This window comes from Eulemur rufifrons, chromosome 7 (genome assembly GCF_041146395.1).
Source record: "Eulemur rufifrons isolate Redbay chromosome 7, OSU_ERuf_1, whole genome shotgun sequence".
NCBI lineage: Eukaryota > Metazoa > Chordata > Mammalia > Primates > Lemuridae > Eulemur > Eulemur rufifrons.
In genome coordinates, this window is record NC_090989.1 from 25,212,156 (window position 1) to 25,238,512 (window position 26,357).

Below are 26,357 nucleotides of genomic sequence, written 5' to 3' on the forward strand. Positions count from 1 at the left end.
AAGAGGAGGGACTCTGTTTGGCTTTCAACTGTAAAAATAATATCTGGTGCAGTATCTCACATAGAATATGCATTTAATAAATATTTGTTGAATGAATAAAATTAACGATTAAATGAAGGATTTACATTTTAATTGGTTTTAACTTTTGTAGAAAAGTAATATATTTAGTAGAAATTCCAAAAGCAAAAAACCAAAAAAAAGTTATATTCTTTCTCACGTATCTTTGATGCTATCATCTCTCATTAAGAAACCTTTCTGAATTACAATGAAATTTTAAATTTTAGATCTAACTCCATGGGCAGGGCTGATTCAGAAATATGTCTGGATTTCAATTTCGAGCTTGAGTATTCCACACCCAGGCATCTGGTATTTATACAATAAAATATAAAAATAAACTTCTGGTAAAATATTATGAAACAGACTTTTCTAACTTCAGACATCAATCCTAAACTTTCCTTTTATCACCTTGATTTAACAGTGGGAAATGTGCACATTACTAAAGACTGGATCTGGCTCAAAGTGAAAAAAAAAAATCAATAGCTTGGTAGTTAACTCCCAATCTTCTCCCAGAAATGCCAACACAGAATTTATCCACAGACTGAAAATAGGTTTGGTTTGTTCTGCTTGCACAACAAGACAATGGATCAGCAGACAGCTTACACATAATGTCAGCATTACTAAAACTATAGGTTATAAATCTCTTTAATGCAAATATCTGTATCCCAAACTTTCAAAGGGATGCTTGTCTAAGCTTTAAGGGGAGCCATAATTTTAAGAGCGATAGTTTCTTTAGTGTTAAAGATTCCAACAGAGAAGCACTAGAATGTGTGTAGAATCTTGTAAGGATTAGACTTTTAGAAAACTGAAATAAGCCTGCCACACTGTTCAATTTGAGTGGAAATCAAAAAGAATTTTAAAATAAGTTTTAAAATTTGTTTTAAAATGTTGAAAATAGTTATTGCTTTCTTTCTTACTAAAAATGAGAAATAGTTTAAATAGGTATTTAAACCTCAAATATATTATTTAAGCAGAATAGACTCTAAGATTGAAAATTTAATCTTCAGAGTGTAATAATCAATTTTAGTTTTTAATGTGATTCATTCACTCACACATTCATTCAAGAAATATTTATTGAGCATTGCAGCAGAGGTTGCTTGTGTATTCCAATATCCATGCTCCCTCTTTTAGAAGCCCTGACTTTTAACTGGCCACATGGACACCTAGAATAAAGATGCGATCTTCACGTCTCCCTTTGAGTTAGTCCCTTACCACCTCGATGGTGGGAGTAAGCAGAAATGTTACGTAGCAGTTTCTGAGCAATATTCTTAAAAGGTAGCTGCTATATATTCTTTACCCTATCTTCCCACTTCCTCCACTCTATTTAGGATGTGGTTCTAATGAAAGAACCTACCATTTGCACAAAGATGAGATCCATATCCTAGGGATGGCAGAGCAGAAAGCTAGAAGCAACATGTATGCCTGAGGACTTTGTGAATTAGAAGCACTGCCTTTGCCCTGGAATGCCCGCCTCTAGACTTAAACACAAAAGAAAAATAAAGCCCTATCTTTTTAAACTCACCATTATTTGGGGTTTTCATATTACTTGTGATGAAACCTAATCCTAATGGATTCAAGCACAAATTGTAAGATTTAGTAAGTATTGAAGTAAATACAAGATGAGTAAGACAGAGTTTCTGCACACAACCAGCTTAAAATTTAACAGTGAATACCAATGTATAAAGAGCACCAGAGTAGATTGTCATAGATAGTTTTTTCCTGTTTATGTTTCAAACTAACTCTCTTCCTCTGGTAACAAGCACCACTTTCCTTTGGGGAAACTCTTGCATACCATGATATCAAATTTTAATTCCCATACCTCCATTCCTGAGCCAACTTGAGTTATTTCAGGCTGGGGGGAGAGGTGGAAATAATACAGCCTGGCCAATTAAAGAACTTAGCCATTGTAATTGATTCACAGATAAGCATATGAATTAAACTTTGACATTCAGAATCCCACTGTATTAATCAACTATCACTGCAATATGTTGCATAATAAAGCAAACCACAACTCACTGCTTTAACAACAAACATCTATCATGGGTCTATAGGTCAGCTGGGTCTACCTAGCTTTAGGCTGCAAGTTGGGCTATGGTCTGCTCCACATGTCTCTCATGTGGAGAGACACATGGACCAGCAAATTCCCCGGTGAACTTCTAGTGACATATGACAGGGCCAAAGGAGCCAAGCAAAGCCACACAGCTAAGGCCTCTGCTCATTACCATGTTCATTAATATCCCATTGGAATAGAGAAATATATTCTGCCCACTATAGTGAACTGTAAGGTCATATGACAGACAGAAGGGGTGAAGAAATAGAAATAATGATGCAATCGATCATGCACACATCTTAAGTTTCCAGTACCATTTGAGTCATGGGACCAGAAGGTTTTGAGCCTGGGGCTGCACATGCCAATCTTTCTGGCTAAATGGAAAAAGCACATTTCCAATAGGAGAGAATGATATAGCATATGAAGAGAAACAAAGAGGTGAGAGGTGAATGGATGGATATACTAAACATACTAAATCCCTTACTTTAAAAATGAGACCATGTTAGAAAAAAATATCAATAGTAGTGGCATGAGCAAAAGTTGTGGGAATTCAGGAACGTAGAAAGATTAGAAAAACTTTTGTAGCAGAAAACTTAAAGGAATTTTTATTTGAATCGGACTTTAAATGATGAGTGAGAATGATTTTGACCATCACAGATACAAAAGTGACTTTCAGAAAACAAAATTATGAGATCTTTCTAGCAGACATTGTTGGTTTTTCCACCTAGTCTCTTTTCCTTGCTTTCTATCACAGAGGCTAAAAAAACTAAATACTCACTTTCACAGAACCATTACGTTAAAGGTCATATAACAGTTCTGATGATCATATATAAGCAGAAATCTGCTAGGGTCTCTCAGAAAAGTTTTTATTTCCTAGTAAAAGTGAAAGATGTAACTTCCTCTTCCCCTTATCACCATATCTTCCATCTCTAACTTCCTGAAAGAAAATACATTGCCTCAAAGGACATGAATAGAAATTTTTCAAAAGAAGACAGAAGAATGGCCAACAAACATATGAAAAATGCTCAACATCTCTAATCATCAGGGAAATGCAAATCAAAACCACAATGCGATATCACTTAACTCCAGTGAGAATGGCCTTTATCAAAAAGTCCCAAAACAATACATGTTGGCGTGGATGCGGAGAGACAGGAACACTCACACACTGCTGGTGGGACTGCAAACTAGTGCAACCTCTATGGAAAGCAATATGGAGATACTTTAAACAGATACAAGTAGACCTACCATTTGATCCAGCAATCCCATTATTGGGCATCTACCCTAAAGAACAAAAGACATTTTATAAAAAAGACATCTGCACTAGAATGTTTATAGCAGCACAATTCACAATTGCAAAGATGTGGAAACAACCCAAGTGCCCACCAATACATGACTGGATTAATAAAATGTGGTATATGTATACCATAGAGTACTACTCAGCTATAAGAAATAATGGGGATATAGCATCTCTTATGTTTTCCTGGATAGAGCTGGAACCCATTCTACTAAGTGAAGCATCCCAAGAATGGAAAAATAAGCACCACATGTACTCACCATCAAATTGGTTTCACTGATCATCACCTAAGAGCACATTTAGGAATATCATTAATTGGGTGTCGGGCAGATGTGGGGGGGAGGGGATGGATGTATACATACATAATGAGTGCGATGCTCACGGTCTAGGGGATGGACACACTTGAAGCTCTGATTCAGGGTGGGGGGCAAGGGCAATATACATAACCTAAACTTTTGTACCCCGATAATATGCTGAAATGAAAAAAAAAAGAAAATACCTTGCCTCTCAAGAGTTGCAGAGCCACTCTTGAGAGGAAAACCAGGAGAGCTGCAGAGAGGGTAGTCTTGACAACAATAACAACTGCTAGCAGTTGGTTCTACTTATTTTGTTCTGTGAAACAAATAAACTCATATTTGATTCAGACACTGTTAATCAAGTTTTCCTTTACTTGCATCTGAAAGAATTCCTAACTGACTTAAGCCTAAAGTCAAAGTAGTATCTATTTTAGATCAAGAACTAATTGTACAACTAATCTTTGTATATCACCTTACAGTTTATAACACATTTTTACACACTTCACTGAGTTACTAGACTAGAAATAAATGTAGTGAAAGATAAAATTCTTGACTGTTCAAGTATATAATTGTTTCGTTTTGTCAAATAAGATGGTAAACTAGAAAGACCATTGTAACTGTGTACATTCTAAATACAGTCATGTGTCACTTAACAACAGGCATAGTTCTGAGAAATGGATCATTAGGCAATTTCATCACTGTGTGAACATCATAGAATGTACTTACACAAACCTAGATGGTATAGCCTACTACATACCTATATATGGTATAACCTACTGCTTCTAAGCCACAAACCTATATAGCATGTTACTATACTGAATACTGCAGGCAACTGTAATACAGTGGTAAGTATTTGTGAATCTAAACATACCCAAATGTAGAAAAGGTACAGTAAAAATATGATATAAAAGATTTTTTTTTAAATGCTACTCCTATGTAGGGCACTTATTATGAACAGAGCTTGCAGGACTGGAAGTTGCCCTGGGTGATTCAGTGAGTAAGTGGTGAGTGAACGTGAAAGGCTAGGACATTACCATACGCTACTGCAGACTTTACAAACACTATACACTACATTTATATAAAATTTTCTTTCTCCAATAATAAACTTAGTTTACTGTAATTTTTTAATTTATAAACTTTTCAAATTTTTTACTCTTTTGTAAAAAGCTTAAAACACACATTGTACAGCTGTACAAAAATATTTTCTCTTTATATCCTTATTCTGTAAGCTTTTTTCTAGTTTTAAAATTTATTGTTTTTAACTTTTTAATTTTTTTTTTTAAACTAAGACACAAACACACACATTAGCCTAGGCCTACACAGGATCGGGATCATCAATATCACTGTCTTCCACCTCCACATCTTGTCCAGCTGGAAGGTTTTCAGGGGCAGTAACACACATGCAGTTGTCATCTCCTGTGATAACAATGCCTTCTTCTGGAATACTTCCTGAAGGACCTGCCTGAGGCTGTTTTACAGTTAACCTTTTTTTTTTTTTTTTTATAAGCAGAAGGAGTACACTCTTAAATAACAGTAAAAACTATAGCACAGTAAATACATAAACCAGTAACATTTATTATCATTATCAAGTATTATGAACTGTACATAATTGTATGTGCTATACTTTTATGTGATAGGTAACACAGTAGGTTAGTTTATACCAGCATCACCACAAACACATGAGTAATGCATTGCACCACAACATTATGATTGCTACAAGATCACCAGGCAATAGGAATGTTTCAGCTCATTCATAATCTTATGCAACCACTGTCCTATATGCAGTACGTCATTGACGGAAACATCATTATGCAGCTGATGACTGGAGGTGCATGTATTACTGTTACAAGTGTTAAAATTGAGATCATAAGACTGACAGAATGGACTCCTTGCAGAAATAAGATACCAATTATAAACAAGACCTAAGGCCATGCCAGGCAAGGGTTAAGTCATGCATCCCGACACTTAAAGAATAAACTATGTTCTAACACAGAGGTTATTTTTTCTTTTTCTCTAGCAGCTAAACAACACTGGCCTCAAGATGAGCAATATTAAAACAATTGCAGCTCACCAACCACCAGAAGCTAACTGACTCACCTCCCTGTTCCACAAGCCATAACTGCATCTTTCTTCAGACAAGAGACTGATTTCAGTAACTTTCTCCTGATCCTGATAAGAGACCACCAACCATGAACTGGTTCTGGCCAATGCACTGTGCACTGAGTGTTTTTGTGTCCCTGCTTTACCTTTTGATATTTAGGGTCTAAGTATAATACAGTTAAATATTACGTCTCTACCTCAAAGTGAACATGGGGTATATGTAACATACATGTTTAGTTATTGCACCTATATGTGCATCTTCATGAATATTCATAGCTCTTTCTATAACCTCTTGAATATGCACACTTAGCCAACCCATTCAGCATAAATTCCTGTCTCACTCTTTCCTTCTTCAAAGTGGCTGCTTCCAGTCTCTGCTGAAGGATAGGCTTCCCAGCCTGTCAGGATGGCCAGGCCACAAGTTGTAACCCTTTATAAGAAATAAAGTTTTCCTTTCCAAATTTATGAACTCTTATCTTTCTAGTCGACATAAGCGAGGCACAAAGGAAATGATCACGAAAAATGGACTGAAAAAATTAGATAAAGGGTCCACCAATGTAATACTAAAGGATTCCAGCCAGGATTGGAGTGAGTAGTACCAGAATAGACTGTGATAAATTAAAAACAGATCCACTAATCCATAGAGCAACCCAAGAATAAATGAATAGATATACATATACAATAATTCTAATTGGAATATATAAAATATAGCTAATAGAGAAGAAAAATGAAACAAAATACTAAAAAGAAAAAACTAATCTAAAGAATGCATAAAAAGAGGGGAAACAAACAAGAACATATATGACAAATAAAAAACAAACAGCAAGAAGGTAGAGTTAAATCCAATCATATCAGTAATTACAGTAAATATAAATGAATTCTATATCTTGATTGGAGTGGTGGTTACACGAGTGTATATATGTGTCAAAACTCATCGAATTGTGCTTTTAAAGTGGGAAAATTTTATTTCTGTAAATTATACCTTACTAAAAGAATCATTTTTTTAAAAAAGATGAGTAGAATCCACCTTTTAGTCATATTTACCTAGAATGAGAAATTCAAATAGAAAAAGCATAGACTTTTCTATTTCAATTAATAGAAACTTTAATGTGCACAGGAATCGCCTGGGGGGCTTATTTATGATTTAGGGAATCTTGGATGGGACCTGAGAGAGCTTACATTTCTAACAGGACACCATGTGATGCCAATGTTGTTGGTTCATCCACTACAGTTTAAGTAGCCAGAGTACAGATCACTTTTCTGAGGCATTGATGGCTTTTAATAAGTGCCAATTTGATCCAGAAGTTTTAAAAATCTATGGAATCCATTCCTACCATCAGTTCAAGAATATTCACACGTGGACTGACAACCCAGGCCCCTTTCTATTAGTGAATGTAACCAGAACAGGTGCTTAGGATGCTGTGGAAAATAACAGCGATCTTCTGTCAGCAGCCTGGGGTTCAAGTCCCAGCTTCTTTTTCTAACCAACTGCGATAACCTGGGTCATTTACTCCTAGTCTGGAAAAATGAGCGAACAGTTCCCGTTTCTCTTCTCTAGACTATTGTGAGGATTACAATAGAAAATGTAAGTGAAACTATTGCATGAGCCCTAACCTAAAAAAAAAAAAAAAAGTCAAGCAGAGACTTTGAGAAAGGGGCGGAACCTAAAAATAAAAGGTAGGGATCCGGGAGTATACCCGTGTGTGTAAGGAATGTACCATATTGTGGGGGAGGGGCGCCCCATTTTAAAAATAATCTATAAAAAAGCTTCTGTATTTAAAATTACGCCTATATCATGACACGTGAAATGTGAACTTTTCCTTCACCATATACTGCAACTGGCACCTAACTAAAAGTTCAGTGAGAGTGTTTTGCTTCAGTCCTCTGATTTCAGACAAAGTCCTACCCACGCATCTGTGTCCCTTTCTCCCATCCATCCGTCGCTCTCCTGCCCCCGCCCCCCTGCGGCCCCCGCCTCGGGGCAGTAGTTTGCACTACGCTGAAGGGGAGGTGGTGACGGACTCATCTATCTACGCACCTCGGGGAGGGGGGTCTGAAGAGCCACGGTTCAGAGAATGGTAAGGAACTCCGGCCAAGAGACAACAAATCACGGAAAACAAGTCGCGGTTGCGCCGTCGGTGCGGAAGGGCGGGAGCAGGGCACGAAGCTCCTCTGCGAGCGCGCAGCTTTGCCCCCGGCCGCGCCGCGGTCCCCTTAGCCTTCGTGGGATGGCGCCGGCGGGAGAGGGCGGGGCTAGGCGCGCGGCGGCCACCTCCGCTGCCGCCGCCTCCACTGCGGCCGGAAACAATAGTGGAGGAGCTGGAGCCGCGAGGAACGGCGGTGGCGGCCCGCGGAGCTGGACGGTAAAGACCCCGCACGCCTGCTCTTGCCCTGCCTGCGCCCGGCCCTCGGCCCCTAGCCCTGTCGTCCCGCCTCCTTCGAGTCCCGAGTCCCGCGACCCCTCGCGCTCGTGCGCGCCCCGACGGACGGTCGGACAGACGCGGGTCCGCTACAGCCTGAGGGGCGGGCGCACGCCCCCAACGCCGGAGGCTGGGCAGAAACCCGGCTCCCCTAGACGCTGAGGCTGGGCAGACCGGCCGTGGTGGCCCTCGGACGCTTTTCCCATGTGCGGGAGGAAGCCCGGGGCGATGGGACGCGGCGCTCCAGCCGGCAGCGCTCCGGGATCCCGCGGCTCCCCTCGCCCCGGCTCCGGCCGCTTTGGCTGTGCCCGACCCGGACCCGGGGAGCCGCCGTTCGGCCTTCCCTGTAGGTGCCTCGGACGCGGCCGGGACGCCCTCCCCGGGTGTTCGCGTTTTCCACGTGCATTTTCTGCCGCAGAGCTCGGATAGCGAGCCTCGCAACGCCAAGTTAGCGAAATGCATCTAAGGTTCCCACGATGAAGTTAGCAAAGCAGTGTCCCGTGCAGGTCGTTTTTCTTTCATTTAACAGCGTTAAGTAGGGTGACAGAACCCAGCATCTGAAAAGGCCTCGCCGCTAAGCTCTCTCTGCCTGATTACTCGAGGCCGGGGGACCGAGGGGGAAGACCGAAACACCCGCGAACAGCTTTCCCTCTGATCCCCTTAACGAAATGAAATATACAACAAAAAAGACACTTGGGTATAGTGTCGCCCTATGGCCAGGCGTTAAGTTTCACTAGCACAATGAAAGTATAGTATTGAAGTGCAAGTATGGCGATGCTTGTTTGGTTAGAGAAACTGAACAACGTCCCTGTCGTTTCCTAGAAGTTCCCAATATTGCCTGCCGTAGAGGCAAGTTCTTGAAATTCTGTAACTTTCCTTTTCTGTTTCTTCATAGGGGCACTATGAACGAAGAGGAGCAGTTTGTAAACATTGACTTGAATGATGACAACATTTGCAGCGTTTGTAAACTGGGAACCGACAAAGAAACACTCTCCTTCTGCCACATTTGTTTTGAGCTAAATATTGAGGGTAAGGACACACTATAGTGTTGATTTTATTGCATGATCTATGCATTACTGCTTTTTTGCTGAAGTGGCTATAAGGTAAAACTGAAATATTTTGAACGGTTGGAAATCTTGCTAAGTATGAAGTAAAGAGATCTGTCAAAGATAAGGGTTTCTGAAAATGGAGCAGGAGTTAACAGTTATAAATGTAAGAGAAATCTTTGTTTTTTAAACACCCATAGTACCAACTCCATTTTTGCTAACATAAAAATAGAATGAATATTGGCTGGTAAACATGTTTTCTGGTCTGAGAGCCTATTAAGTTGTCAGATTTTAACACACGTGTGTGTTTTTAAATTGAGAAGTAACATAACAATTTACATTGATGGGCAAATGTAATTTTTTTCATTTGGGCTTGTCATGCGAGTACTTAGGTGAGCCTGAACTCTTTTTCCACCAGTGCTGTCTTATCCAGAAAAATGTTTTAACATTTTTAGATAATATCTTTTCAGTAATCACACACACCATTAGTAATTTTTTTAAACTAAAAAGGTTTTTAAAATTTCTTAATAGTGTCTCTAAGCTATATAAAGGAAAGTTCTCCAAATATTTTTTTTAAATGTTATTGAAAGCATTCATTCTAGTTGGTACACAGTTACTGTGTCTATGGACATCAGTAGTTTACTTCTAAGAAACATGGGATGTTTCCATAATCTTAATGTTGTCATGTTAAAACTAACACTTAAAAGAAAGCTTAGGCCTGTCGTGGTGACTCACACCTGTAATCCTAGCACTCTGGGAGGCCGAGGCAGGCGGATAGTTTGAGCTCAGGAGTTTGAGACCAGCCTGAGCAAGAGCAAGACCCTGTTTCTTTTTAAAAAAAAAAAAAAAGTTTGCCTGTAATTTGAGTTGTAACATATCAGTAGAGAAACTTTATTAGACCCTTAGATTTTAGACAGTTTCAAAACAGTATTTCTTTGTTCCTGATTATATATCTGAAAATTTTCATGATCTTTATTTTTCTAGGAGATATGAAATATTCTTGTAGTTTAAAAAATGCATTAAGATTATATACCTTGAAATTCTTCTTAGAATTTGTTACTCAGAAATTGTGGTCACCAAACAGTATGTGATGGAAGATCATGGATTTCATGTGGGTCAGATAGAGTAGCTATAACTTTGGCTTTAGTAAATGTAGTAATAATAACTAATTTCAAAAAGATGACTTAGCTGGGCAGAGCGGCTGGTGCCTATAGTCCCAGCTGCTTGGGAGGCTGAGGCAGGAGGATCCCTTGAGCCTAGAAGATCTGAGTCCAGCCTAGGCAACATAGATCATCTTTTAAAAAATAAAAATAAATTAAAATAAAAAGAATGACTTAAGGCCGGGCACGGTAGCTCACGCCTATAATCCTAGCACTCTGGGAGGCTGGAGGATTGCTTGAACTCAGGAGGTCAAGACCACCCTGAGCAAGAGAGCAAGAGCGAGACCCCATCTCTACTAAGAAAAATTAGCTAGGCATCAAGGCACACACCTGTAGTCCCAGGTACTCAGGAGGCTGAGGCAAGAGGATCGCCTGAGCCCTGGAGTCTGAGGTTACAGAGAGCTACGATGATGCCACTGCACTCTACCCAGGGTGACAGAGCCAGACTCTGTCTCAAAAAAAAAAAAAAAGAATGACTTAAAAATGTGATTCTTCTGTAGTATTTGAATTATCATGCTCTTAATCATGCAGGAGTGAAAAATCTAAATTTACATTTTTGGGGAATAGAATTGGCCCTGTATATTCTGATACATTGTAGAATTTTAATTTTAGATGGGCAAAGACATTAAAAATTATTCAGTCCAATCCCTATATTTTGCATTTAAGGAAACTGAGGACCAGATAGTTGGATTACTCAAGGTTGCTGTAGCCATGATGGAAAGCTGGTGTTATATGCCAGGTGCTGTGCTAAGTACCTTATGTAGATTATCTTATTTACTTAAAAATAGCTCTGGGATGACTACTATCATTATCCATTTTAAATGTGGTGGAACTGAACTTTAGAGACCTAAGAAATGCACTTTGATGTCACATAGCTAATAATGGACAGTCCTGGGCTTTGAAGCATGGCTATCTAGTTCTGGTATATGTGATCTTAATTCCATTGATCTATTATCAATAATTATTTTAATTTATAGGGCTGATGTTAAAAACTGTTCTCCTAAATTCTAACTGACTATCCTTGCTATTCGGTCAGCCAACTTTTCCTAACCAGTGCTTCCTGCTAAATCATCATTAGTAGGATTCATGTTGTGATGGAATTTTTCCATAGAAACTTAAATTTTTTAAATTGCTTTTCCAAAATATGCCTTTTAACTGATTCTCAATCATTATGTAAAAAATGTACAAAACATTCCTTGGGTACCATCTTTATACATGTTTCAGCTCTGATAATATCTCAATATATAAGTATGACATTAAGTCCTGTTTTTTTGGAAATAATAGTTGTCTTCAGTTTAAAGGACAATTTCCAATTTGAAATAGAACAATTTCATTTAATACTCTACATATACTCAAGGTTTTATATATTAAAATGCCAATGTAACCTTTGTGAGAAAAATGAATTAAATAATTTCTTTTTGGTTTATCTGGTGTCAGTTCTCAGCTCTCATGAATATACATTTTCACTTTTACTACAGTGACAAACTAGTGCATTATAATCATTTTAATATCATAAAATTATGGTAGAATTAGTGCAGGGAAATGAATACCCTAAATTCCATAAAATTTTACTTTTTATATCAGCATAAAGATCATTAAAAATCAATGGAAAAAAAGTGATAATAGTCATATACCAGAAAAATAACAAGTTATATTCTTTGTCAGTAAACTTTTAAAAATATCTTTGAAGTTTTCTTTCTTCTACCAAGTTCCCAGCACAATACTAGTCTATAGACTAAAATGTAAGAAGGACTTTAAAAAATGACATTTAACTTGAATAATTTGTTATAATTTTTTGGGGGGGGAGTATGGTAATATTGCTATTGCCTGGTTTTTAGCTTACTAATTGCTAAATTTGCTGTACAGCTCTCTTTTCTCTGAGAAAAGGCTTAGTAAAAATAAATTCTCTCAAAGAATAACGACAATTAGACTAGTTCTGAGTCCACACATTTGTAGTAAACAAAAATAATATTTTTCACTTTTTGGATTGTTGCTTACATCAAATCAACATTGATCTCCTAATCAACTGGCCTCTTGTTTAAGAGCTGTGTGTATGCATATGTTTATAAAATGAAGACAAAGGAAGAAAGAGAAATAACAAAAGACTAATCTTGTTGGACAGATTTTGTATTCTGGGCATGGCTCTAAATTGGCTTTTGCTGTGACTTTACAATAATGAAAAGAAAAGGGATACCTAAGGTTTATATACTTCCAAGCCATGGGTGATATAATTCAAGGACCTAAGAAATGTACTTTGAGGGTTCAGATATTTTTAAATGTTCATAAGGTTGATTTTTTTGTGTGTACCTATAATTCACCATTAGAATAACTTGTCTACCTCTTAGGTTTGGAGACAGATGCATAAACTCCCTAATATTTGTAGCCTATCCTAGGTCTTAAGATACTATATACTTTTTCACACATGTTGATGAAATACTCTAATATGCATCACAGTTCATTATGCTAAACTTTCTAATGATTTTTAACAACTAAATCACTACCATTCCCTAAGCTGTCCAGGTGGAGAAGAAGGCAGCCCAAGGTGGTTAGGAACCAATAATGGAACTCAATTGTAATGTAACAGAGTTGGAAATAAGACTGACGAGGGGAAAGTTCCAAGGCTCCAATACTGTTACTCCATATTATTGGTTTTCATTTTGTGCCAAAATACCGTGCAAATAATTCTTAGAGCATTTCTACCTTCCTCTAATAATAGACTGGGCCAATTCCTTATATACAGTTTGAGCATCCTTAATCCAAAATATAAAGTGCTCCAAAATGCAAAGCTTTTTGAGTACCAACATGATGTTCAAAGGAAATGCTCATTGGAGCATTTTGGATTTTTGGATTTGAGATACTCAACCAGTAAGTATAATGCAGATATTCCCAAATCTAAAATTTGAAACACTATGGTCCCAGTCATTTTGGTTAAGGGACACTCAGCCTACACACAGCAGTTTTTAGCTTAAGTTGACCTTGCTAGTTGAGGAGTAAGCATATATCTAGCTGTTCTCTACGTGGTCCATCTTGGCCTTCTTCCTCCCCTAATTTGGTTTTTTCAGGAACCTTTCTAGAAGGAGACCTGCAATCAGCTTCTTCCTAATCTCTTCAGCAAGAAAAATCTCTAGGTGATTTTTCTTGGTTAAGGCATAAGTGAACCCGGTGCCTACTTTTAATTTTATTGTTCCTAGATTCTGTCTGTCTTTGATGGTGCACTGTTTACACTGTAAATAGTCAGGCACCAGTTTGAATCTATTAAATCCTTGATTTAGTTTGTCAGTTAGAACTGGTTGTTTACTGCTCAAGGTTTGTCCTTCTTCCTCTATGTCCTGCTTCTGACATATGAACATATTTCCACTTAAGTAAATGATCCCACCACATATAATAGGGAAGCTATAAATAGCCAACTCAATCTGGCATTAGCCTATTTCTCTTGTTTCCCATCCCATATTGGCAAACAACATATATTAGTTACACTTTTACGTATAAAGCCTAATGTGACTTCTGAACTTTAGCTTGGAGATTTTTGATATACTTGTGTGTTAGTCAGTTTTATGCTGCTATAATAATACCTGAGATTGGGTAATTTATAAAGAACACAAATTTATTTCTTACAGTCTTGGAGGCTAGAAGTCCAAGTTCTGGGGGCCCGCATCTACTGAGGGCCTTTGTGCTGCATCATCCCATGGCAAAAAGAGAGAGCCAAACTCACTTTTATAACAAACAAAGATAGTTTGTTATAAAAAGTTCTCTCAAGATAACTCACCCACTCCATGATAATGACATTAATCCAGACATGAGAGCAGAGCTCTCATGACCTAATCACGTCTTAGGTCCCACCTCCTAACACTGTTGCATTAAGTTTCCAAAACATGAACTTTTGGGACACATTCAAACCATAGTGACTTAGAAATAAAGGTTAATTTTTTTTTTTCCTTAGCTGCCTTTTAATGTCAATTTAAACACATTTGAATAATTTTTTCAAATGGCTCTGATAGTAAAACCTCATTTGGACAGGACTAGGGATGGGTGAGTGGAAAATGGGTGATAAGTTTTATTTAAATTATAGAACATTTTAAAAGAAATATAGTTGAAGCTAGGCTAAAACCACCTGGTAAAGACTTGCGAGTTAGCTAACAATCCATCTATGAGGAGCCATGTTCCTGATTTTTATCGCTGTCCTAATTATGGTGGCCTCTTTTTAGTTACTTCCAGCTTTCCCTCCCTCTTAATTTTGTTATACTTTCTAATTCTAACATCGTTAGACTTTCTGAAGTCTAGGGTAAGGTCAAAGTTTAGATCATACACAAATTTGGTTGTAAAGATTTATCTGTTAGAAATTAGGTGTGGCTGAATGTAACAGGAATTTTAAATATCATGGTGAAATAAAGCTGCTTTTGTTTTTCTATTCTACCTTTTCTATTCTGTTAGCACATAGTTTCCATCTTCATAGTCACCTCATAAGCCAGACTGGCTGCTGGAACTCCAGCTATTGCTTACTTATTTCAAGACAGAAAGGAAAGTACATCTGACAGAAGGTGGTGCATGTCAACAATCTCCTGCGTCTAAAAGGAGTTTTTCCTTGAAGTTCCACCTAACAATTTCCTGTTCATTTCACTGCACTTATATTCAAAAGAAGCTGCTTCAAATAAAATCAGCATTTTACACAGAAAAGAACAATGGATAGTGAGTAGGCAACTAGCAAAATGGTCCAGAGAGAGGCCATTTTAGTAATTAAAGGTTATACTCCATCGAGTAAACTATTTGAGCTACAAGGACCAATGAGAAATGCTGTGGTGAATCTTCTAATCCTGGTATTTGAACTGGAAGGCATTGTAGCAAAATAAGGGATTGTATTCTGAGGATGGCCATGTAACCAGATCTCACATGGATTCATTGCCAGAAAGCTGTAAGAATTTTCAAGTTTCTGACCCATCTAAATACATAACATGTAACGATTAATAGTACTGCTCATAAAGAGGTCCCAGATTTTTTTCATTCTGTTAGAAGCTTGTGTGATTAAACAAGTTAATATATTATAAACTTAGAAAAACTCCTCTCTACTTCTCCCAGCCTCTATTCGTGATAAATTAACATGGTAATTCTACCTTCAATACCTTAACATGGAAGACTTATTTTCTACAGCTGAACTCATCTGCCAATGCTACAATGATTAAACACATGGACCAGTCTTGAATTTTGACCCTGAATGTGCTAGTTGGGTTTCCTTGGCAAGATACCTAAGTTAATACTGTCATACTGGTTTCCTAATGTTACCAGTAAGAACAGCTTTGTATTTTACTTCTTAATCTTGAAATTACTGTGCTGGAATCTAATTCAAAAGGCTCAACTCCAGTTGTTGCTGTTTGATCCAAGAATATTTGGCAGTATAAGCTAATGGAGCTCAGATTTTTGTTTGCTTTTGATGCTTAGAATGTAGCTGCAGAGTAATTGAAGCATAATGACAATGAGCACAGGTCTCTAATTCTGTGCCATTGAGGTATAAAAGCTCTAGGTTGGGGCACACACTTCAGAGCCACACTGTCCAGATTTGAATCCTATTTATGTGTGAACTTGGACAAGTTACATATATTATTCTGTCAATTTAGCTAGAGGTGTATGCCGATCTAATGTGTAAATAGGAAATGATTAATATTTACTCCATTCCATTTAGTGACTGTAGCTAAAATGCCTATAGAGATGAACAGGAAGATTGGAAACCTGTACTTTGTGAACTGATTAAGTATGATTGAGCATTTATTGTAGCTAACATTTCTAGAGCCCTCCCATCAAGACTAAATAAGTAATGATATTGTCTCCATTTGTATGTGGTGAAACAAAGACACTAAGACCAAAGTTGTCCAAAAGTCGTGTTCCATAGTAAGAGACACAGAGGGCTTTCAGTTCAGGTCTCTGATGCCTGTAACTACTGTGGGAAATGAACATTTCTTTGACCTTTCCCAAGTTTACATTGTAGACCACATCCTCCATGATAGTGGTGCTCACTCATTGGTTTTCCAGTGTCTGATTCGTCTTACTCTCCTTTAATAGTTTCCTTTTTTGTTTGTTTTTCTAAATAATGTTGGCATGTTCTGTCCTAGGCCTTCCATGCTTACTTGCCTTGGTTTTTCGTGACCTTGTATATGCTAATAACTAGCAGATCTCCCCTCCTTCTTCCCGTCAAGCTGTACATTTATATATGTGACTAAATTTAGACATCTTTACTAATACAGCCCATGAGTACCTCAAACTGCATGTCTAAAGCTAAACTGTCATTATTTCCACCCCATATCTCATTTCAGAATGAAAAAATAAGTGAATCTTCCCCACCCCCAAAATCTCTTGCAACCAAAAATATTGGGGTTGGAAGTGAAGTGTAGAGAAAGTAAAGACTTACATGCCTAGCTAAAGTACCACTTGCAGCATAGGTCCAGAAAGAATCTCTCTGAGCAAATTCTTAAAAAGTTGCTTTTCTCAAAGCAGCCTTCCTGCTCTTCATTTTTTTCCTTATCACCACCCCTACCCGCCCCCCCCCCAATGTTCTCTTCCTCATTGCGCTCTTTTCTTCATGGTACTTGTTACAACTTATACTGTAGTGATTTGCTTGTATGTTTAATGTAGTGCCCTCCCATATGTAATTCTATAAGGACCTGGATTAACTCCTGCCAGGGCCACATGTGTGGCCCCTTGACTGAATTCAAACTTCACAGAACAAATCCCTTTATTAAAAGGATTTGTTCTGCAAAATTTGGAGTCAGTCAAAAGGCCACACTCAAGGATCCAGAAGATCCACATGTGGCCCCAAGTCTGCAGGTTCCCCACCCCCGGTAGTAGTGTATAGTATATATGCCAGTATATTATTTACTAGTATATAATCAGCAATAGTGCAAGGACTGGCAAGGGATAACAAATGACTATTTGATTGATTAATTAATTAATCTAAAAGAGACTTTAGAGAACTCCCTTTATGTTTGTTTACCTGTAAACTTGCCTACAGTGAAACTCTTCTACTTTTCTGCCCATTTACAAAATTTCATGAGATCTTTCTGGAGTCTATTAAAATTTTTATGAATCTTACTAATAAAAGAGCTTTGTCTCATAGTCAAAAGAAAAATATAATATAATCACTAATACAGTAATATTTGGTTATCTTATTTAATTGGGAGGTTAAAAAACATAGTACTTTGCACCAAACACACAACAAATACTGACAGGGCTGTGTTTTAGAATGGGAGTTTCTAGATTCATTTTACACACCGTAATGCAGGGAGTTAGCTACACTCCCAGCAAAAGTTCGGGTCTCTCAGACAGGGGTCGTCGCAAAGGATGAAATAATAGTAGGAAACAGAAATAAAAATAATACACAGAGGCAAAAATATAGTTTATAAAGAACAGATTTATGAAGATAGATAAGGAGGGTACTCGGAGGGTTACACCCCTTTCCCGTTAGAGATGCAGCCCTGACTGAAGTTTCACACAGGTATTTATAGTATACAGAGTTTCGGTTGCCAGGGATAACAGGATTTACATAATAACAGGTAGTTCGGTTTATGTTCAAAGTCTTTCAAAAGGCTTCTACAGATCCCTTAACTAACTCTATCTAGGTGAACAATGAGTTATAAAATCTTCTTAGGGCAAACTTCTAAGTTTTAAGATAAAGCTATCACTTTAGCAAAAACAGAGACATCATGGCTCTGTTTATTGTGTATTAGAACAGTGGTTTCAGAAGTCAAGCCTGAGCTGTCCCTTATGGTATTTACTTTAACCACATGGTTCCATCTGGGCTCCGGCTTGGGCAGCATATCTTACTGATCAGGTCTCATCTCTGATCAGCTCTCATCTCCAGTGGCCTGACTTTGTTGATCAGCTCCCCATCCCGTGGCTCCGTGCAAGACCTGCTTGGTCTTTTAAAGCCGGTGAGAACCACAGGCTTGAGACTGCAGCATCACGTTGGAAAGCAGCTGCTACTGACCATTGAGACCCCGCAGCCTCCTGAGGCGAGGAAGCTTTTGATATGCGAACTAACATGTTTACATTTTCCTTCAGGGCAAAGCCTTGCAAGACTCCTGAAATCATTTCTGTCTCTAAAAACATAGGGGGCATTTCTATAAATCAATATTTCTTAGGCTCAACACCGTAACTCTTTCTAGACACCACAATAGGGTAGTATATACTTAATGGTGATGATCCTGAGTGTCCTTTAAATCAGTGATAAAAATATGTTCTTTAAATTGGTGACTTAAAAGTTGAAAACAAGTAAACGGAATATATAACCCAGATAATAAGAACATCATAGTTATAAATAAAAAAGATTTCTTAGAATACTTAAAAACGACATTCTGGTTCAAAATCATAGTTCATTTATCTCGATATTCTGACAAAGATTAAATGTTTTGTGAGATATATGGAAACAAATCTAGATTGAAAATCTTTAAATACTTAAGTCAAAATTGTCATTCTCAGTAAAAGATACAATCACGGTTACTGGAGAGTTGCTAAAGAAAAAAACAGCTGCCCAGAAATAAAGGGTAATTATTCTGTTATTCTTAATACAACTGTATGAGGTAGGTGCTATGTTACCCCAATTTGATGAATAAGGAAGGTGAGTAGAAAGTCTGGATATCTAGTCCAAAATCACACAGCTTAGAAGTTCAAACCCAGGGTCTCTGATTTCAGAAAGCCCAAGTGCGTAAATCATTTCTACTTCCAAAGATAATTACATGAACTCCTAAGAATTTAGGAGCTATTAAGTAGCTTTTAGGCAAGGTTGGAAATGAATTACACAAATGTGAATATGTTATTCAAGCAAGGAACAAATTTCGGATCTCAAGAGATGCTTAATTTTTAAAAATAATTTCTACCCAGGATAATACAGTTCTGTGGAATACCCAAAAATATTCATTCCTGATGACCTAAGAAAGTAGGATGGTGTACTGTCCATATAGATTGTAATCTAAACAATAATCTGCCACGATAATACAGTTTTGAGAAGTCTCGGATTCATGATAATCAGAGAGAGGACACATAAGTCAGCCTTGTTGCTGGTCGTTGCCTACAAGGGTGTAAGGAAGTTGAGCTGTAGATTGCATTGGCTAAAGAACCATGCAGATGGCAGCTGGTAGTGAAGCAGTGGTTCTAACACTGCTCTCTGTCCTTCCAGCTATCCAAATAATGAAGACTAGCGTATTTATCCTGATTAATCTTTCTTTCAAGAGAGAGAATCGGATTATAAGTGAGTAGAAGCAGACAGTGCAAGCACAAGTGAAGATGTCAGCACCAATCCTGAAATTGCACACTATCTCCCTTATGCTTATCAGCCTCGAGAGCTGAGCCTGGGACAATTTTCAAGAGAGTGAGAGTAGAAAACGAGTTGTTTATGTTGAGCTTTCTGGTTTCTGAATTTTAGAAGATATGAACATTAAACTTGACTACATCAATAGAACATTTTAAGGATACTTAGGACATACTTAGAAATATTATTCCTCTGACACTTCAGAAATAAAATTTAAAATTTTCCAATATTTATTACTGAATATAATATAAAGACAAAATAACTTTATATTTGTATAGTACTTCAGAGGTTAAAAGGTTATTTTACTGTCTATTATAATCTCTACATTATTATATAGGAAAGGAACATTAAGTATGAATTTCAAATAAGGTAATACATGAAAAATGTGTAAGTGATTGAAATCAAAGTAGCTGAGCAAAGTTGTGAAGTTACCAAAATGTTATCAACTATAGTTTTAGTTAGAGTGGATTTAAATTATTCTAATCCAGCCAGAAACTGGTGGGAAAAACTTTGATGCCCCTCACCCTGATAAAGTGCCCTTCTACACAATGAAATAATAAATGTTTGAGGTAATTGATACACTATTTACTCTGATCTGATCATTATACATTGTATGCTTGTATCAAAACATCACATGTACCTTATAAATATGTATAACTGTTACGTATCCATTAAAAATTTTTTTAATTCTAATCTAATTTGGTGTGCCATTTGTTAGGGATTTGATAAGGGGGGGTAAACCTATTAAACACTGAGGTTTGGACTTACAGTGTTAACAATGAAATAGTATCTGTTATTTACAAAGAATTTTAACCTAGTGGTATCTATTTCTGGTAGCTCTCTGCTATTACTGTCTCAACTGTGTAACAGGCAAAATAATGATTTGTGTGTACCCACCAATCTAAATCTCAGAATTACAGCTGTATTGTTGAGTTCATAGCAACTTTTAAGCACATTTGTTCAATAAATATTAATTGAGCAACTGTTACGTGTCAGAAGTTGTTCTAGTATCTGGAGATAAGGCAGTTAAAAACATAAATCCCTGCCATCATGATGCTTACATGAGAGGCGGGAAAAGACAATAGACTAAATAGGTTATATATAGTGTATTGGAAGGTAATATAGGATTATTTGCTTTTATGAAGATAAGACATTAAAAGTACCTTCCAGTTTAAAGTGCTATATAAATATTACTTAATGACATTTTTAATATTTATCTTAAACTCATAATGACTGGTAGAATAATATCTACCATGAATGTAATAAATGATAATTTCTAGTCTATTCCAAAAATAGAGCCCATATGTTGAAGAAATTTGGTTGTGTTATTAGGGAGTAGTGGTTCAAAATTAGCATGAATTACTCTTTTGCTCATACTTTTATATGTCTATCTTTAAGTATTTATTAATAGGACAATGGAAAATATTTTAAAGTTTTGTATTCTTACTCCTTCCTTACTAACACTGTTTGTTAATAGTATTTTTACCCTGAGAACATTTCTGTTATTTATTTAAAAATATCTTCATACTTTTGAACATGTTAATTTGACTGAACAGATTATTTTCAGTTTATCCTGATCAATCAACATTTTGGGTCTATTTTTACTATAAAGTAGAATGAACACAGTAAAGATAAAATATAATTCCCACATAATATATCAGAAAGTTCTCCAGAAAAATCAGTTTTAAATTACCGGCATATTTATTAGCCAAATGCATTGAATAAATATGTCATAAGTATCTTGGAAAAGAAATGAAAAATTTCACAATTCTCAGTTGTTGAGACTGAATATAGAACAATTTAATTTCATGCTTCTTGTAGCTTCTGTCTTTTTCACTTCCCACTCTTCTTAATTCATCTATTTACACTCTCCTCCATTTGTTTTACTTTCTACTGACTCATCAGCTTGCCAGCCTACAGTTATCTTCTATGTAACCTGGCAGATTGGCCAAAAGCAAGATTAGAGTAGCAGAAATGTTCATATCTCCCATAGTTAAAAGAAAAGAAAAAATCAAGGAAAACCATTTCTCTCTTTCCCTTAAAACATAGCTCTTGAAAGAGCAGTGTTCATTCGGAGCCTCTTCTCTCTCTCCCACTATTCTTCAGCCTCTTTTAATTTGCAAGCCTCTTTTGCTTTCACCAGTGACGACCTAGCTATCAATGCAGTAGTTTCATGTTCTTGCAACTTCATAGTCTGACATTTAACATTTCCCTCTTTCTTGAAATGCTCAACTCCCTGGCTCCTGTGATGAGGTAGCTCCGGCCTCTTATTGCTGTCCACTTTTCTGTCATCTTCCCAGGTTCGTTGCTTACTACAAGTCCGTCTGTTTTTGTCTGTCTTTTTCTTCTTATACTGCACTTTCTGTGTTTTTTTCACTGCCGTGGCTTCAACTATACATCTATAAGCTAGTAAGCTTAAGCTGGAACTACACAAACATATTGCCAGGACAAATCTTTCTTCTAAGCTCTCCACCCTTATAGCCAACCTGCTAGACATCTCCTTTGTCTTGAACTTAAGTTTCTTGAATTAAACGTATCTCCTTACTTCCATATACATACCTATTTTATATTTTCTTCGTCATTGGTTCACATGGAACTCCAGGCCCCATCTCTCAGAGATTATGATTCACTAGAGGTCTAGGGTTAAGTCTAGGAATTTGCATTTTAACAAGAATTCCAGCTGGCTCCTATGCAGGTGATCAAAGAACCAGGTTGTTTAGTATTTACCATGTAGAGTTGTACGGGTGCAGGGATGAGTTAGGGCTGAAATGTGGCCTAAGCTCTGCTTTTCAAGGTGTGTGCCTTGTCAGAGATGGTTTTCCAATCGCAAAGGCTTGAGGCTGTATGGTAGCCTCAGCTCTGCCACCCTCACTACTTCCCGCCTGCCTACCCTCTTTGTCATGTAATCTGTCTGAGTCCTATTGATTGTCTGCAATCTATTCTCTACTTGTCATTCCCTCTGCTATATCTAAGTCCAGACCATTATTCCTTATCTGTGTCCCTTCAAGAACCACGTAATTCGTTTGGTAGACTTAATCTCCTCTCCCCCATCCCTACCCCACACTCCTCTCTCCCATCCCGTCTTCCTCAGTACCTTTGGAGGGTCTTTAAAATACAAATCTGATCATGCCATTCATTTTCTTCCAGTGGTTCCTTCTCATTTTATTAGAGTTAATTAACTCCTAACATGACATGCAAGACATTTCATTACTAGGTACCTGCTTAACTGGCCACCTTTATCTTTTATTACCTCTCCAAAGGCAATCTACAGCCAGTTATGCCGTCCCCATCTCATTCCTTCCCTTTCTTTCTGTCTCACTTATATGCCTTTGATTATCTGGTACCCTGTGTCCTAAACATTATTTGCTTTCCTTCCTCCTTGTATGCAACTGACTAACTTGGAGAGTACATGTATTAAATGAGAGGGGATGATAAATAACATCATTGCCTATGTCACAGGGCTGCTATGAGGATGAGAAAAGGTGATGAATCTAGGAACCCCATATAAGAAATATAGGTAAATACAGTATGTGATACTAATGTTAGTATTAATTTAAATTGAAATATAGAAGGGTTTTGTTTTTATCTCATCTGAAAAGATGAAATACTACTAAAGGTATTGTTATGATTGGTTTGTATGTTAAATAGTGTCTTCATTAACAAAATAAGTTAATATTCTGTGTACATTGAGGAGGTTTGATTTTTATCCTGAGTTGACCTGTGATGTGGTTTCAGTAGGTTTTCTGTTCTAACTTCCCTCATTTCTTCATACGGTAGCTGCCCAGCAAATCCTTTCACCACAGTTGGTTTTTTTTTTTGGTTTTGTTTTTCTTTAACCAAATGGTGGGGATTTTGTTCACTTATCTACATATTTCCCCCACTGCTTTTGCAATCTTTGGGTCTCCAATAAAATAAAACTCCACTGTGGTTGTTATTTTACTGGGGGTTGGGGGAAGGCTGCTCTCATTTGAGTGTTAAATACTTGAAATTGCTAGATACATTGTTAGCCTAAGAGAATTCTCATAATCTAAAAAATATTTAGAATTTTAGGATGTTTTAGGAATGTGTATCTTTTACCATTTTAGTATCCTAATCTTCTTAGTTTCACTTGATTCATTGGAACATACAGTACAATACCTAAAGTCTAATTTGTCTTGGACTCAAGAACTCTATGTTCTTTCCCAAACCGAAATGCATTTCTTCACAGGCATTTTTTTAAGGTTTTAAATTTTCACTACTTAAAATTATAAAAGATTTTGTTTTTCCTAATAGTTTCCTTTTTTTTTCACTGAAAAAGCAAGCTATACCTATTATAAGAAAATCAAAATACAGGAAGCAAAACGATTATTAAGATTCATAATCCCACCTATTTTCTAATAATTTCTTAATATTTTTGGTTGGTTTTATAAGTTTTCTGCAATAGAGCATGTGGGGACGGGGTAAAAATGTTTTTAAAACATTTTTCGGTTAAACATTTGTGTTTAAAAAAATGCAATCAAGCTGAATACACCATTTAATAACCAGCCTTTTCACTTAATGTACTAGGAACATCTTTTTCACATTGGTAGGTAAAACTTTAACCACATCAGTGTTTTTTAAGGTTGCATCTTGTTGTACCATAATTTGTTTAACCAGTATCACATCAGTGAACGTTTAGCTTCCAATTTACCAGCACGAAAGTGTTCCTATACATTCATCTTTTTTGCTTGTCTGATTAAATTCCCATTGCATGTAGCTTAAATTCACAGAGGTTGACTGTGGGTCAAAGGCATGTCCCAATTTGCAGTCCTATCATTTGTTTTCATGTCTTCCATTACTACTGAGTTGATGCCATGTTATCCCAGCAATCCGTCATTTAGAAAACTGTATTTCATTATGGAAAAATTTTATTGTACCTTAGTTCTCTAACCTCTTTGTTTAGATCAGAGTTCTTTTACTCTAAAATTTCTATGATGCAATTATGACAAATAGTCACAGTATTTAAGGATATTAACAAACCTCAACGTGAGATAGAATTTAGGCTCCTGGGTATTAGTTAGTATGTTGTTTCCCTGACAGTAGCTTCCTATCTTTGTCTCTGTGTGTAGTAGCATCATTTTTAAAAAAACGCTTGTAGAAATGTGATTGAAGAATAGATCGGCTAGAATGTGTGTTGGTATAATACTACATTTATGTATTAATAGTCCACATTAGTTTGAACTATAATTTCTTATATCTGTTTTAGCATTTTGCCATATAATTCATCAAGTATTGCTTTTTCTAGTTTTAGCTTTAGTTTTCTTATCAGATGGTTGGTGATTGTTTCTCAAATCAGCCTTCATTTTTACCATCTACTACCTACAGTAGTAATTGAATTATAAATGTCTCAAATTCACTAGCTAGTATATCTCTATTAGATGCTGTAAAAAAAATTTAAGAAATAGTTAACTAGAATTTCAGAAACAGTGATTTAAATATATACAGAGAAGTTGAGTTGCAGAACTGATGGGTTATAATTGCAGGTCAGCTTTTCATTTTATTTTTATTATTTGTAAGAAAAGAGATTAGTTTCTAAGTCAGAACCTAAACTGGGCAGATTGGCAATTCAGGACATGAAGGGCCAAGAAATGGAGTTATCACATTTCTTGTTTTCGAACCCTTAATTTGCTTGTCATAATGGTGTGTCCCATTATTATTATTATTATGATAATATTATGGTTATTATTATGAAGGCATTTTTTTCAGGCTGTCTTTTTTTTTTTTTTTGGTAACATTTATCTTTTTAATCTCGTCTGTCATTAGGAAAGTTTTGTTGTTTTTCCTGCAAGTTGATGTCTTCATATGTCTCATGCAAGTGGATTTTTAAAGCTATTAACTCAATCATATTTAATTTGAGTAGCTTTTTAGGAGTCTGTTATGACAACTTCATGCACAAAAATTTTTTTACAATAAATGTCAGTACATTCAATTAAAGTCCTTTAGGGGAAAAATGTAACAAGTAGAGGGTTATTTGGGTCAATTGAATTATTGGCTTAAAACTTTTTATAATATTAATATAACTTTAGTTGTGCCACTTAAAATTTATAGTCTAAATTTGATATATTTTAATGTATCAGAAAAACAAATTTAGCTTTTTATATCCTATATTTATACATCAGTAAGGTTTCACAAGAAATGGTGATGGTGTCTATCCATGTTCTTTTTCCAAGTACCTTTTTGCTTAATCAGTTACCTATGGACAAGCTGCCCTGTCCAATTCAGTAGACTAGCCATAAAGTGGTCATTTAAATTAAAATTAATTAAAACTAAATTAAAAATGTTAGTTCCTGAGTCACAGTAGCTGCATTTCAAATGCTGAATAGCCACTGTATTGGAAGCTCAGATATAAAACATGTTTGTCGTCACAGAAAGTTCTATTGAACATTGCTATTAAAAAAAAACAGGTAGCTAAATTAGGCAGTAGAATTGAGTGTGGATTGTTATTTTTTGTACCCTTTTAGTAATAAACAGTTGGTTATGTAGGTGTGTTTCCCCAACTTCCAACTGTTAGAATAAAAAAGTAGAATGCACTAAGAGAGGTTTTCTTTTTGACAAGTAATTGCAATGTACATGTGCTATCAATACAAGATCTCAGTTCTGCTTTGGCTTTCTTGGTTGAGATTG

The 26,357-nt window shown here is 36.6% G+C and overlaps 1 protein-coding gene across 2 annotated transcripts in view; it reads left to right on the plus strand.

Moving 5' to 3' along the window:
* The first annotated feature begins 8,144 nt into the window (after positions 1–8,144).
* C7H21orf91 (chromosome 7 C21orf91 homolog) overlaps positions 8,145–26,357 on the plus strand; it is a 28,874-nt gene continuing 10,661 nt past the window's right edge. For both annotated transcript variants that reach the window (XM_069472433.1, XM_069472434.1), the window contains exons 1-2: positions 8,145–8,160; positions 9,113–9,246. In XM_069472433.1, the coding sequence (XP_069328534.1) occupies positions 9,120–9,246 (127 nt within the window). In that variant the 5' untranslated portion in view covers positions 8,145–8,160; positions 9,113–9,119. The remainder of the gene's footprint in view (positions 8,161–9,112; positions 9,247–26,357) is intronic.